This window comes from Salvelinus namaycush, chromosome 20, assembly GCF_016432855.1.
Source record: "Salvelinus namaycush isolate Seneca chromosome 20, SaNama_1.0, whole genome shotgun sequence".
Classification (NCBI taxonomy): Eukaryota; Metazoa; Chordata; class Actinopteri; order Salmoniformes; family Salmonidae; genus Salvelinus; species Salvelinus namaycush.
The window spans coordinates 44,397,424-44,409,561 of record NC_052326.1 but is presented as its reverse complement, the minus strand read 5'-3'; the positions used below and the strand labels follow the sequence as shown (position 1 = coordinate 44,409,561).

The 12,138-nt window shown below is 41.4% G+C and overlaps 1 protein-coding gene across 6 annotated transcripts; it reads left to right on the top strand.

The window, feature by feature from the left end:
* The first annotated feature begins 3,708 nt into the window (after window positions 1-3,708).
* On the top strand, window positions 3,709-10,440 carry LOC120065394 (E3 ubiquitin/ISG15 ligase TRIM25-like). 6 transcript variants are annotated; one of them, XM_039016375.1, is made up of 3 exons: window positions 3,709-3,840; window positions 4,108-4,247; window positions 8,461-10,440. In XM_039016375.1, the coding sequence occupies exon 3, from the start codon at window positions 8,478-8,480 to the stop codon at window positions 10,008-10,010; it is 1,533 nt and encodes a 510-aa protein (XP_038872303.1). In that variant the 5' UTR covers window positions 3,709-3,840; window positions 4,108-4,247; window positions 8,461-8,477; the 3' UTR covers window positions 10,011-10,440. The 6 variants fall into 6 exon arrangements, with proteins under 6 accessions (XP_038872303.1, XP_038872305.1, XP_038872302.1 ...); XM_039016378.1 differs by lacking the exons at window positions 3,709-3,840; window positions 4,108-4,247 and adding an exon at window positions 4,428-4,597 and having other exon boundaries at window positions 8,461-8,808; window positions 8,959-10,440; XM_039016377.1 differs by lacking the exon at window positions 4,108-4,247.
* Window positions 10,441-12,138: the final 1,698 nt, after the last annotated feature.

Genomic DNA, 12,138 nt, shown 5'->3' with positions numbered 1-12,138 from the left:
TGGCCTGGAATATTGTAGATGTGAAAGGTTCTCATTTAATATTCTCTGTTTTGTGTCGATTCATCTGATGCAATTAAAAACTAAAGTGTCTGGCTTTCAGCAGAGAGAAAAATGTACACGTATGCACCGATGACACTGCATTTTACGCAACACTATATACTTCATATTATGCTATACTTGATTGCAAAAAGACATACTGCACTGGCCATACCATATTGCCAATAACTAAATGATACTGGCGCAATGTGCATTTGTGCTGCTCAAGAATTCCAGTTATATTTACATTTTAGTCGTTTAGCACGTGGTTTTCCAAACTTTTTCACTCAGGCCCACCTTTCCAGTATTTGGGAACATCCCAAATACATTCCAGGTTTGAGTAAATTGACTGTTTGGGTAATTGAAATGGCCATGGTCTGAAACGGTGCCTTTTTGCTTATGATTTATAAGCTTTCATATTTAAAGGGATACTTAGGGATTTTATCTACTTCTCGATGGTCAGATGAACTCATGGATACAATTTGTATCTCTGCGTACAGTTTGAAGGAAGTTGCTAACTAGCACTAGCACACGTAGTCAGTTGACTGGATGTCTATTGGTATCTGCTAGTACTTCGACTTCCAAGTCATTGTGCTAATGCAAGTTAGTATTGGCTCACAAAACTACCTCTAACTTCCTTCATACTGGACACAGAAGCTGTGTTCGAATACCCATACTACATACTTAATGAGTATATACTATTAGTTCATTTTAGTATACTGTAAACGAATGATATTCTTTCAGTTGAGCGTACTAGCGCTTCCCTGTCTACCGGAAGTTTTTTGCTGTTGCAATGCAACCTCTTGCTAGCTTGTTAGCATAACAAATTACTAGCAAGACATTTTAGGAGTAAATTCCATCTGGAGTGCCCGAGTGCGCTCTGAGCTTTCGTAAATTCAGAGCGTTGTCAGATTGTCCTTTCATAAATTCAGAGCGCACACTGGACACTGGCCCGTTCTGACCACGCAATGGCAGTCAAGCATCCAAGCTAACTTGCTAGCTACTTCCAGACACAAATGAAAGAACACCTCACTCTGACCATTTACTCGCCCTAGCAGAGCTGGTTAGGCTGTTTTTATGTCTTCCAGAGCGTTGGTGATTGTGCTGCTGGAAACAATTTAATTATGCTTTTTTTGCCGATAATGGCCATATTCAACTGGGGTTGAGCGTTAGTAAATTCATCAGTTATTCTGCGCTCTGCCACAGGTACACTCAGACGAGAGTGCTCTGGAATCAAATTAGATAGCCAGAGCGAATTTATGAACGCACAAATGTCCATTGTGAAAGCACAATGACTATACGATTTAGCTAAACTAAGAATGACGGGAGTAATCAAGTCACTAAACGTTGGGTAGATAGTAAATATACTGGCAAGTTCGATGTATTAGTAGCCAACTAATGTTAGGTAGCTAGCTAACATACTGGTATATGCTATGCGCTTTGTAAGGATGGTGTAGCTAACAAATTGTCAGCCAACATAACGTAAGGTAACTTATTTGAAAAGTAATTACTTTATTACATTTCTCATTTTCTTAACGTTTGTCATAATTAGTTAAACCAATGAATTTGTATCCGCTCTCGTTGGACTTCGGCTGCTTATTTTATTCAAATCCGAAAACGTTGAAGTCACGCCCATTTTCTGAATAATTACATTATAGGCCCTTAAGCACGGAAAGAGTGATCACTGCTTTTATACTTCGTATTTTGGAAAATGTAGTGCGACCACCGGGAACTTTTGGCATAATAACTATATCCATACTATGACCAACAAGCATACTATAATAGTCTATTTACGTCACAAATAGTGCTGTTAGTATGAGTATTCGAACACAGCTATAGACATGGTATCTACAAGTTCATCGGATTCTTAGGAAGTAGATAAAGGGCCAAAATGCCGAAATATCCCTTTAATTAATTATATTTAGAAATATATATATTTTTTTTTGTCATCCTAAGTGATACCAATTACTCTGTTTAGAGAGACATTGCATTGGACCCGAAGAGCCTTGTTATTTTCAAATGATCTACACTGAAGAAAATATAAACATAAAATGTAAAGTGTTGGTCCCATGTTTCATGAGCTGAAATAAAAGATCCCAGAAATGTTCCATGTGCGCAAAAAACTTATTTCTCTCAAATTTTGTGAACTAATTTGTTTACATCCCTGTTAATTAGCATTTCTCCTTTGCCAAGATAACCCTTCCACCTGACAGGTGTGGCATATCAAGAAGCTAATTAAACAGCATGATCGTTACACAGGTGCACCTTGTGCTGGGGACAATAAAAAGCCACTCTAATGTGCTATTTTCTTACACAACACAATGCCACAGATGTCTCAAGTTTTGAGGGAGCACGCAATTGGCATGCGGACTGCACGAATGTCCACAATAGCTGTTGCCAGATAGTTTAATGTTAATTTCTCTACCTTAAGCCACCTCCAATGTTTTTGAAAATTTGGCAGTATAAAAGCAACATGCAACAATTACAATTTCAAAGATTTTACTCAGTTACAGTTCATAAAAGGAAATCAGTCAATTTTAAATAAATTCATTAGGCTCTAATCTATGAATTTCACATGACTGGGAATACAGATATGCATCTGTTGGCCACAGATTCCTTAAAAACAAGGTAGGGGTGTGGATCAGAATCAGTCAGTGTGACCACCATTTGCCTCATGCAGTGCAACACATCTCCTTTGCATAGAGTTGATCAGGCTGTTGATTGTGGCCTGTGGAATGTTGTTCCACTCCTCTTCAATGGCTGTGTGAAGTTTCTGGATATGGGCAGGAACTGGAACATACTGTAGTACATGTTGATCCAGAGCATCCCAAACATACTCAATGGGTGACATGTCTGGTGAGTATGCAGGCCAATGAAGAACTGGGACATTTTCAGCTTCCAGGAATTCTGGACAGATCCTTATGATATGGGCCCGTGCATTATCTTGCTCAAACATGAAGTGATGGTGGCGGATGAATAGCACGATGATGGGCCCAGGACCTTGTCATGGTATGTGCATTCAAATTGCCATCAAAATGAAATTGTTGTCTGTAGATTATACCTGCACATACCATAACCCCACCGCCACCATGGGACACTCTGTTCACAACGTTGACATCTGCAAACCGCTCGCCCACACAATGCCATACACATGGTTTGCAGTTGTGAGGCTGGTTGGATGTACTGCCAAATTATTTATTTAAAACAACGTTGGAGGTGGCTTATGGTAGAGAAATGAACATTCAATTATCTGGCAACAGCATTTTATGACTTTTTTGTTTGTTTTGGTTTTCGGCAAGGGTTATTTCGGCTGCTAGTGCACACACAAAAATGTCTAGAGGCAAGCCAAAGTCAGTAGCCGAACTATGCCCCTACGTAGGTGATTCTTCAATTAAGTGTTTACAAATCGTTTTTATTCACATTTTTCCACTTGAGAAATACTGCATCAACATCTTAGTTGGATGTAAAATCTCCTTGACAAAAATGTCTAAATTTAATGACAGATTTTTTTGCGTTCTTCGATTAATTCTGATTACTGGCTATGGCGTCTCAAAATTAACCAACCGTCTTTTAAGGGAGGATATGAGCACACTCGTTCGCCTTGCCGAGTTTAAACTCGAAGCATGCGGAAGGCTTAAGCAGTCTATGGAAAACCTATGGCAGCAAGCTATACTTTGGGTTAGTTTCCCTGGCACTTTGAATATGATGCCCAAAAAATGATGTAATGGGATTTATGCCACAAATGCTAAAACGTTAGCATGTGAAAACAGTTCCAGGGACGCCTAAGCATGGACTGCTTATAGGGTAAGGAAACCGAAATGTAATCTGGATTTACTATCCCTTTTTAATATTACAGAATAGGACTGTTCCACTCTTATTTTATTGACTGTAATTACAGTGAACGCCCAGGTAACTTGTAACATAACAGGAAGTAGGTTAATAATTCATTTCATCATGGACAGGCACTTTTGATGTCACGGTGGAAGTAGGCTACGGCTAATTCAAGACAACTATCATGTTTCTAGTTTGTCTTCACTGTTAGTATCGACCTAACTAAATTACCATCCCCAGTTGTGCGGTGATGTACAGGTGCTGATCGGTGCAGTTCCTATCCGAATGCGCGCGCGAGAAAAAGTCGGATTTTAATGCAATATCAACAACGACAAGGTCTCCACGTTGAAAATATCGTGTCCTACTAAACAGCATTTTAGGTAAGATACTTTTATTATGGTTAATTGCATGTTTTGTATTACAGCGACACCGGGAATAGAAACTTCCAAAGCCACCTGATCCCGCGAGTTTACGTGAATGTGGCGCGGCAGCGTGAATTAGAAACTGAATTCCCAGGAAATCGAAAGTTATCTGCGACTCAACTGTCGTAGACATATTGGACCTTGAGCTCACAAGGGCCACAGTTTGTGGAGAGATCTGACATGTTGCCTAAGTTTAGCCTAGTCACGCGGTATACATTTGGGATGTGTTATAAGATTTCCAAATGTCTGAGTTTCTTTATGAACTAGTATAGGTTCTACTTCATTCAGAAGGGCTACAGGGTTTGCGGGTAAGATTTGTTTCATTTCTAGGCTAGGTCAAGGCAAATTAATTTACCTGACACATCCACATGATATAATACGGCCTGCTCTACTGTACAAGAGTAAGTAGGTTTAATACTATTGTTTGATGGTAGCTGTTTGATTAATCAAATGATTAAACCATTACCGGGTGTATGTTTCCTCAGTTTACAACCCTGAGAGACGTAACTGCATGTTTTAGCCAACCAAACATACTCTAAGGGACAGATCGAAATTTACTGGAGGGAGGGTTTTATGTTTTTTGCCTGGTTTACTGTTGCTCTTCTGCTCGTATTTTCCCTATAAACAATAGCTTGACTTTGATATTACCCTAATACAGTTTAGAAATGTTTGACAGTTTGGTGTGGCTATTATTAAGCTTTAGATAATTCAGGCCTATGATATGAAGGCAGACCATTGTGCTCCAATTGTCTCCGACAGTTGAACGTGACTTGAGGAAGACTGTTTCAGGCCAACCAGAGTATATCCTAAATTCAGTATCAACAAAAAAGAAAAGTCCCTTTTTCAGGACCCTGTCTTTAAAAGATCACTCTTAAAAATCCAAATAACTAGACAGATCTTCATTGTAAAGGGTTTAAACACTGTTTCCCATGCTTGTTCAATGCACCATAAACAATTCATGAACATGCACCTGTGGCATGGTCGTTAAGACACTAACAGCTTACAGACAGTAGGCAATTAAGATCACAGTTATAAAAACTTCAGGATGAGCCTGCAGGAAGGATACCACGAGGGAGGAGGATGTCTTTCCTGTAACGCACAGCGTTGCGATTGCCTGCAATGACAACAAGCTCAGTCCGATGATGCTGTGACACACTGCCCCAGACCATGACGGACCATCCACCTCCAAATCAATCCCGCTCCAGAGTACAGGCCTCAGTGTAACACTCATTCCTTCAACGATAAACGCAAATCCGGCACCTTTTCATTATAATGTTGGAGGACATAAGGAACGTATTTGCTGGCCTCATAAATGCTAGCCAGCTAGATTAATATTTAGAAAAACTATTTTTTTGTTTGGCGGGAGTTATGCGAACCCTTTTGCAATCTCTTTAGCGTTGCTTGCTGGCTAGCTACAGAGGTTAGCTGGCTAGTTAGCTACTGCCATCAGTTGTGTTATCATATTTTGCATATTCCACCTTTTTGTAGAATGCATATTGGCATTTCAATATAGTGCGGGAAAAGGGAATTCGGACTAGAGGTCGACCGATTATGATTTTTCAACACCGATACCGATTATTGGAGGACCAAAAAAATCCGATACCGATTAATCAGCCGATATTTATTTGTAATACTGACAATTACAACAATACTGAATTTACACTTATTTTAACTTAATATAATACATAAATAAAATCAATTTAGCTTCAAATAAATAATGAAACATGTTCAATTTGGTTTAAATAATGCAAAAACACAGTGTTGGAGAAGAAAGCAAAAGTGCAATATGTGCCATGTAAGAAAGCTAAGGTTTAAGTTCCTTGCTCAGAACATATGAAAGCTGGTGGTTCCTTTTAACATGAGTCTTCAATATTCCCAGTTAAGAAGTTTTAGGTTGTAGTTATTATAGGAATTATAGGACTATTTCTCTCTCTACGATTTGTATTTCATATACCTTTGACTATTGGATGTTCTTATAGGCGCTTTAGTATTGACAGTGTAACAGTATAGCTTCCATCCCTCTCCTCACCGCTACCTGGGCTCGAACCAGGAACACATCGACAACAGCCACCCTCGAAGCAGCGTTACCCATGCAGAGCAAGGGGAACAACTACTCCAAGCCTCAGAGCGAGAGATTCTGGCAAATGAGTTCGCAATGAGCCAGGCGGCCCAAACTGTTGCATATACCCTGACTCTGCGTGCAATGAATGCAAGAGAAGTGACACAATTTCACCTGGTCAATATTGCCTGCTAACCTGGATTTCTTTTAGCTAAATATGCAGGTTTAAAAATATATACTTCTGTGTATTGATTTTAAGAAAGGCATTGATGTTTATGGTTAGGTACACGTTAGAGCAACGACAGTCCTTTTTCGCGAATGCGCACTGCATCGATTATATGCAACGCAGGACACGCTAGATAAACTAGTGATATCATCAACCATGTGTAGTTATAACTAGTGATTATGATTGATTGTTTTTTATAAGATAAGTTTAATGCTAGCTAGCAACTTACCTTGGCTACTTACTGCATTCACGTAACAGGCGGGCTCCTCGTGAGGCAGGTGGTTAGAGCGTTGGACTAGTTAACCGTAAGGTTGCAAGATTGAATCCCTGAGCTGACAAGGTAAAAATCTGTCGTTCTGCCCCTGAACAAGGCAGTTAACCCACCGTTCCTAGGCTGTCATTGAAAATAAGAATGTGTTCTTAACTGACTTGCCTAGTTAAATAAAGGTGTAAAAAAGTTATTTTTTTATATATACCGATTTCCGATTGTTATGAAAACTTGAAATCGGCCCTAAGTAATCGAATACAGCACAAAGCTGCTGTTTTTTAATTTAAGTTGTTAATCAGTAACACTTCGTTCAACACTTATAAGCCATAAAATGTGCATTCTCCCTACTTATGCTACAACCAGCACTGCAGATGCAATGAGTGAGTATGGCAAAGTGTTCCGATAAGCTTGCGTTGTTATTATTGGCGGCTTGTCTTTTGTAATATCAAGGAATATTTCACTTTCTCTGGTCATAGGATGAACAACATGAATTGGTGCATGAGGCAGAAATAATTCAGTGCGACTTGTTTCGCCATCAGCTGGAAGACGGTGTTCACTTTGCTCAGTGGAGGGAGGTAGAGCGAGCAGCGGGATATGAGTCGGGTGAGAGGTAGCCTCACCGCTGCGCCCTCCCTCCCCTCAGACTGACCATCAGATGCAGGCCATCAGTCCAGTAAAAAAACAATCTAGAAATTATTATGCTCACTCAGCTGTGCCTCACAAGTAATACAACAAATGATCTATTACCAGTGTGATCCTATACCTAACATGTTGAAATATAATTTCAAAATGATCAGAGAAGAACAACATTGGCAGGGCAATTCAAGCATAGCCAATATGCCGTGCTAATGTATTGGGCCCATAGCCTACTCCACTAACCTCATTGCTACAGAACTGTTTTTAATTGGTTAATGTTGCGTAGGCATACGTTTTTAAAGCCATTATTTATTTATTTTAATTGCGGAATGTTGTGGAAATTCATACACTGGGACACTCAAAGTCAATCTTAAATGAATCATTCTTTATCAGCGCACTGGAGAGGTTCCAACCAACTCAATGCACCAAGTACACATGTCGATCAGGAGCTCTCACGGGGCAGTCCCGTTAGTTCTCTTATATACTTACACAAAGTAATAATTGCATGATTTAGCTTATTCATAATTAATTCTCATTAATGTTTGCTATTGCTATTCATGTGACAGACCAATACTGGTTTATGCATGTGACAAACCAATACCTCACAAAGCTTCTTCTCTCCAAGCTGAGACATTGAAACTGAGATATCGTTCTCAAAAAAGGGTCTGGGCGTACTACCAAATTGCAGATACTATAGTGAGGATTTCTCCCAGGCATTGCATGAACAATAACCACAAGAAATTGGTTATTAGAAAAGCCCAAATGTAAAAAATTCACAGGTAGATCTTGGCTTGTATTATGACTCGGAGTGATCTTGACTCACACATTAAGGTCTCCTTCAGTTGTATTGAACTACATATAATGTAATTCAAAGTAAGAAATCCCTATATACTACTAATTGCTTGCAAAGTTACCTGAATTTAAAAAAAAAAAAATATGTGTTTTTACAACTCTTTGTTGCTTTTTTTATTGTTCATTTTAGAGCCTGCCACTGCCAGCATGTCACTGTTTGAGACTGAAGGACCCCTCGTGCTGGACCTGAGCTGCCCTATCTGCCTGCAACTCTTCTCCGACCCTGTGTCCCTGCCCTGCGGCCACGTCTACTGCTCAGCCTGCCTTGAGAAGTACATGGACACTGACACGGCCCACCACTGCTGTCCCGAATGCCAGGTTGAGTACCAGGGTCCCCAGGCCCTTGTGAAGAACTTCAAGATGTGCAGCATCATCGAGAGCTATAAAGCCACCACAACAGGAAAGGTCAGATCCATCACAGATGGAGATGGTGGTGATTGCCACCAGGGGGTATTGTCAACTAACCAGAGAAATTATGGTAAGACCTCTGAATGTCTATTAGACATAGAGCAACAGGAGTTACAACACACAGGCTTGGCAGATGCAGCTGCAGCGCCCCCTACTTTTCTGAAAAACCAACTGACCAAGATGGAGAAGGTGATAATGGACAAGTCTAAACTTCTATTAGCGTCTCAGGTAACGGAGTTGACGGTGAGGCTGCAGATGGCTGAGGACCAGCTGAGGAGGGAGGAGGAGAGGGAGGTCGAGATCAGGGCCGCCAATGCCCTTCTGAGAGGAAAGGCAGCCAAGCTGCTGGAGCAGATGACTGAGCTGACGATCAACTACGTTACTGGGATGACAGAGTTGATTGAAGAGGAACTGCGCCCCACCGAGGAGAGCCTAGGCACCCGAGTACACCAAGTCTCCGAGATCCGAGAGAAGTTGAGGGAGGCCCAGCTCCGAGCCAAATCCCTCCTGACCGAGGAAGACAGTGGGGTGTTCAGTGAGGGGCTTCAGGAGGCACAACCGCGCATCATGGAGCTGATGGCCCAGCAACCTCTAGAGGAGCTGGACCACGACAACACCAGTCCTGAGTCGAAAGTTAACCCAGGCCGCGCTTGCGACGAGCTGGAACGGAGGAGCGCAGAGCTGAGGGAGGGACTCGGGACGGCCCAGCGTTGCCTACGCAACGCCCTCAACCCCTCAGAGGTGACCTTTGACCTGGACACTGCCCACCCCAGCTTGGTGCTGTCGGAGGACCTGAAGACGGTGACCTTCAGCACCAAAAAGCAGCCTTACCCGGCCCTGCCAACAAGGTTTAGCAACTTCCTCCAGGTGCTGAGCACCCAGAGCTTCTACGGAGGCGAGCATCGCTGGGAGGTGGAGCTGGACGGATCTTCTCCCTGGATTATAGGGGTGTGCTACAGCGGGGCGCTAGCACGCAGCGGGCTAGCGAGTGCCCTAGAGAGTAGCCGTGGCTCCTGGTGCCTGATGTGGTTCGATAACCTGCTCAGGTCCTTTGAGCAGGGCCATGATGTCCCATTGAAGAGAACCCCGGCAGTACATAGACTGGAGATCACGCTGAGTTTTAAGACTCAGAGGTTGAGCTTCTATAACGTCAGCCAGTGCAGTGGGAAGACTCACGTGTACACCTTTAAGGCGAACCTCACGGAGCCGGTGCATCTGGCTTATAGGATGATGTCAGGCCAACCGAAGGCACGCATAACAGTATGCTCTTGAACGGTCACTGGTACAAAAGAGAACCATGCAAGATTACATACTTTTGTTTTTATTAATCCTGTATTAATACCAAACTTTTCTTATTTACATTTAATGTTGTTCATGGTTGTAGAGACATCGTTGTTTTGGTCTGTTAATAGCAGTAGGGGAGAGTGGGGTAAGTTGAGCCACCCCTTCTTTCTAGGAAACCGTACACAAAATGTATAATAGGTTATCATTTAATGGAGTCTAGAAACCACATGGAAACCACATGGGAAAAGTAGTAAGCAAGCTGGTCCCAAAAACTTTTCACAAAGTCAAATAAATCTTTTGTCTTATAGGTTTCATGATTCTTGTATCTAAACCAGATCGTTTTAAGATTGTTGTATAAATCAGTTTGGTTCTCTTTATGCTGCATGGAATAAACCCAGCATGAAAGTGCATCCTTGTAGCTGTGTAGCCTAATATGGTCCAAATGTTTGCCTTGGGGTAAGTTGAGCCAATGACCACCATACCCCATCCAAATGGTGATTACAGTTTGTCCGTTTTATGAATAATATGCATATTATTTTTGCAATGTGTTTTTGCAATCCATATGAAATCAAAATGGTGCATTTTTATTGTTGCAGATATCATCATACCCCGTGTATACAAGTGTAAAACAAGCAGGGGTCTAGCCCCCCTTGTTTGTCCGTTTTATGAATAATATGCATATTATTTTTGCAATGTGTTTTTGCAATCCATATGAAATCAAAATGGTGCATTTTTATTGTTGCAGATATCATCATACCCCGTGTATACAAGTGTAAAACAAGCAGGGGTCTAGCCCCCCTTGAGGTTCTTAAGAGCGCAGCCAAGGAAGGGAAGTTCATTTGAGCAGCAGCAAGGAAAATTTTTTACAGAATTTCACAGAGGTACATTCACAAAAAAAGAAAACAAATATTTATCTGTGCGAAAGAGGCACACAACACAATTGATCTGATAACATGGAGTCCGAGCTTGTTAAACATATTAAGAATCTCGCACACCAGTTTCTTGGGTTTAGTAGCTTCAAATGCAGAGAACTTCCCCACAAATTGGCACATCGAAACTACATCCCTGTCCCAGCCAAGAAATGGAAGGGTATATCTGAATGTAGGCATACATTTAAGATATACAATATACCCAGAGCCCCACCTTTTGTTTTGCATGTTTGCAAACAATGTAAAAAAACATAATTGAGTTAGTAAAGCTGCATACAAACATGGTCTGTTTTTTGCTTTCTTGAGTAAGACAGCTCCAAAATGCAGGTGTTTCAGCCTAGCTCAGTGTTTTCTGTGGTGGTGGGGCAGCCAGCAGAAAATACAGTAGGGGTTGATAATGTTCTCTAGTTGCGCTGTGATTGTCTCAGTATACTGTTACTCATGGGGACACAACATCACCGCAAAATCTACCGGGAGAGCTCGACAATTCAAGCCTGTTGGGTGCTGCCATAGAGTTACATTTAGATGTGTCCATCCAAGAAGGCCACAAATAAAATTACATCAAATAATGTTATAACTACCGTAGCTTTCTTTGATTGGACTGATCATGTCAACATCATACATAAATCTTAGCTAGCAAGCTAGACAAGCAGTCATCATCATGAATCACGTCGACAATCTATTGGCAAAATCCTTGTCATATGGAGAGAAATTATAGATAAAACGTATCGGTGCTCATCGGCCATTGGACATAAACATTACACAACAACATGGGCCAAAAAAGTTTCTGTCAATCCAGCATGACAGTTCAAAACAAAAACTGGAAAATCTCAAGACTTCAGTGAGTCCAAGACAACTGGGAACTCGGTAAAAATCAGTTCCAACTGGGGGGAAAAAACGCTTTGAACGGTCATTCAACTTGCGCCTCTTTCTAGAGCTCTGACCTGAAGATCACTGACGTCATGATTCAACTTTCTTTTCCCCAGAGTTGCCAGTTGTCTTAAAAGCACCATAAATCCAGAGAATGACCGACTTTGATGACAAATTTTCATGACAAAATTTGCACGAGGACCACCGCGACACCTTTCTGTTTTTGTGAGCACAGCACAACCAGGTGAGTCTAAAAATGTCTTGTATGCTGCTGCATACAGTGCATTCGGAAAGTTTTCAGACCCCTTCACTTTTTC

Bases quoted from the DNA above. Each gene is read 5' to 3' on its own strand.
- LOC120065394 (XM_039016377.1), top strand. From the start codon at position 8,478: ATGTCACTGTTTGAGACTGAAGGACCCCTCGTGCTGGACCTGAGCTGC.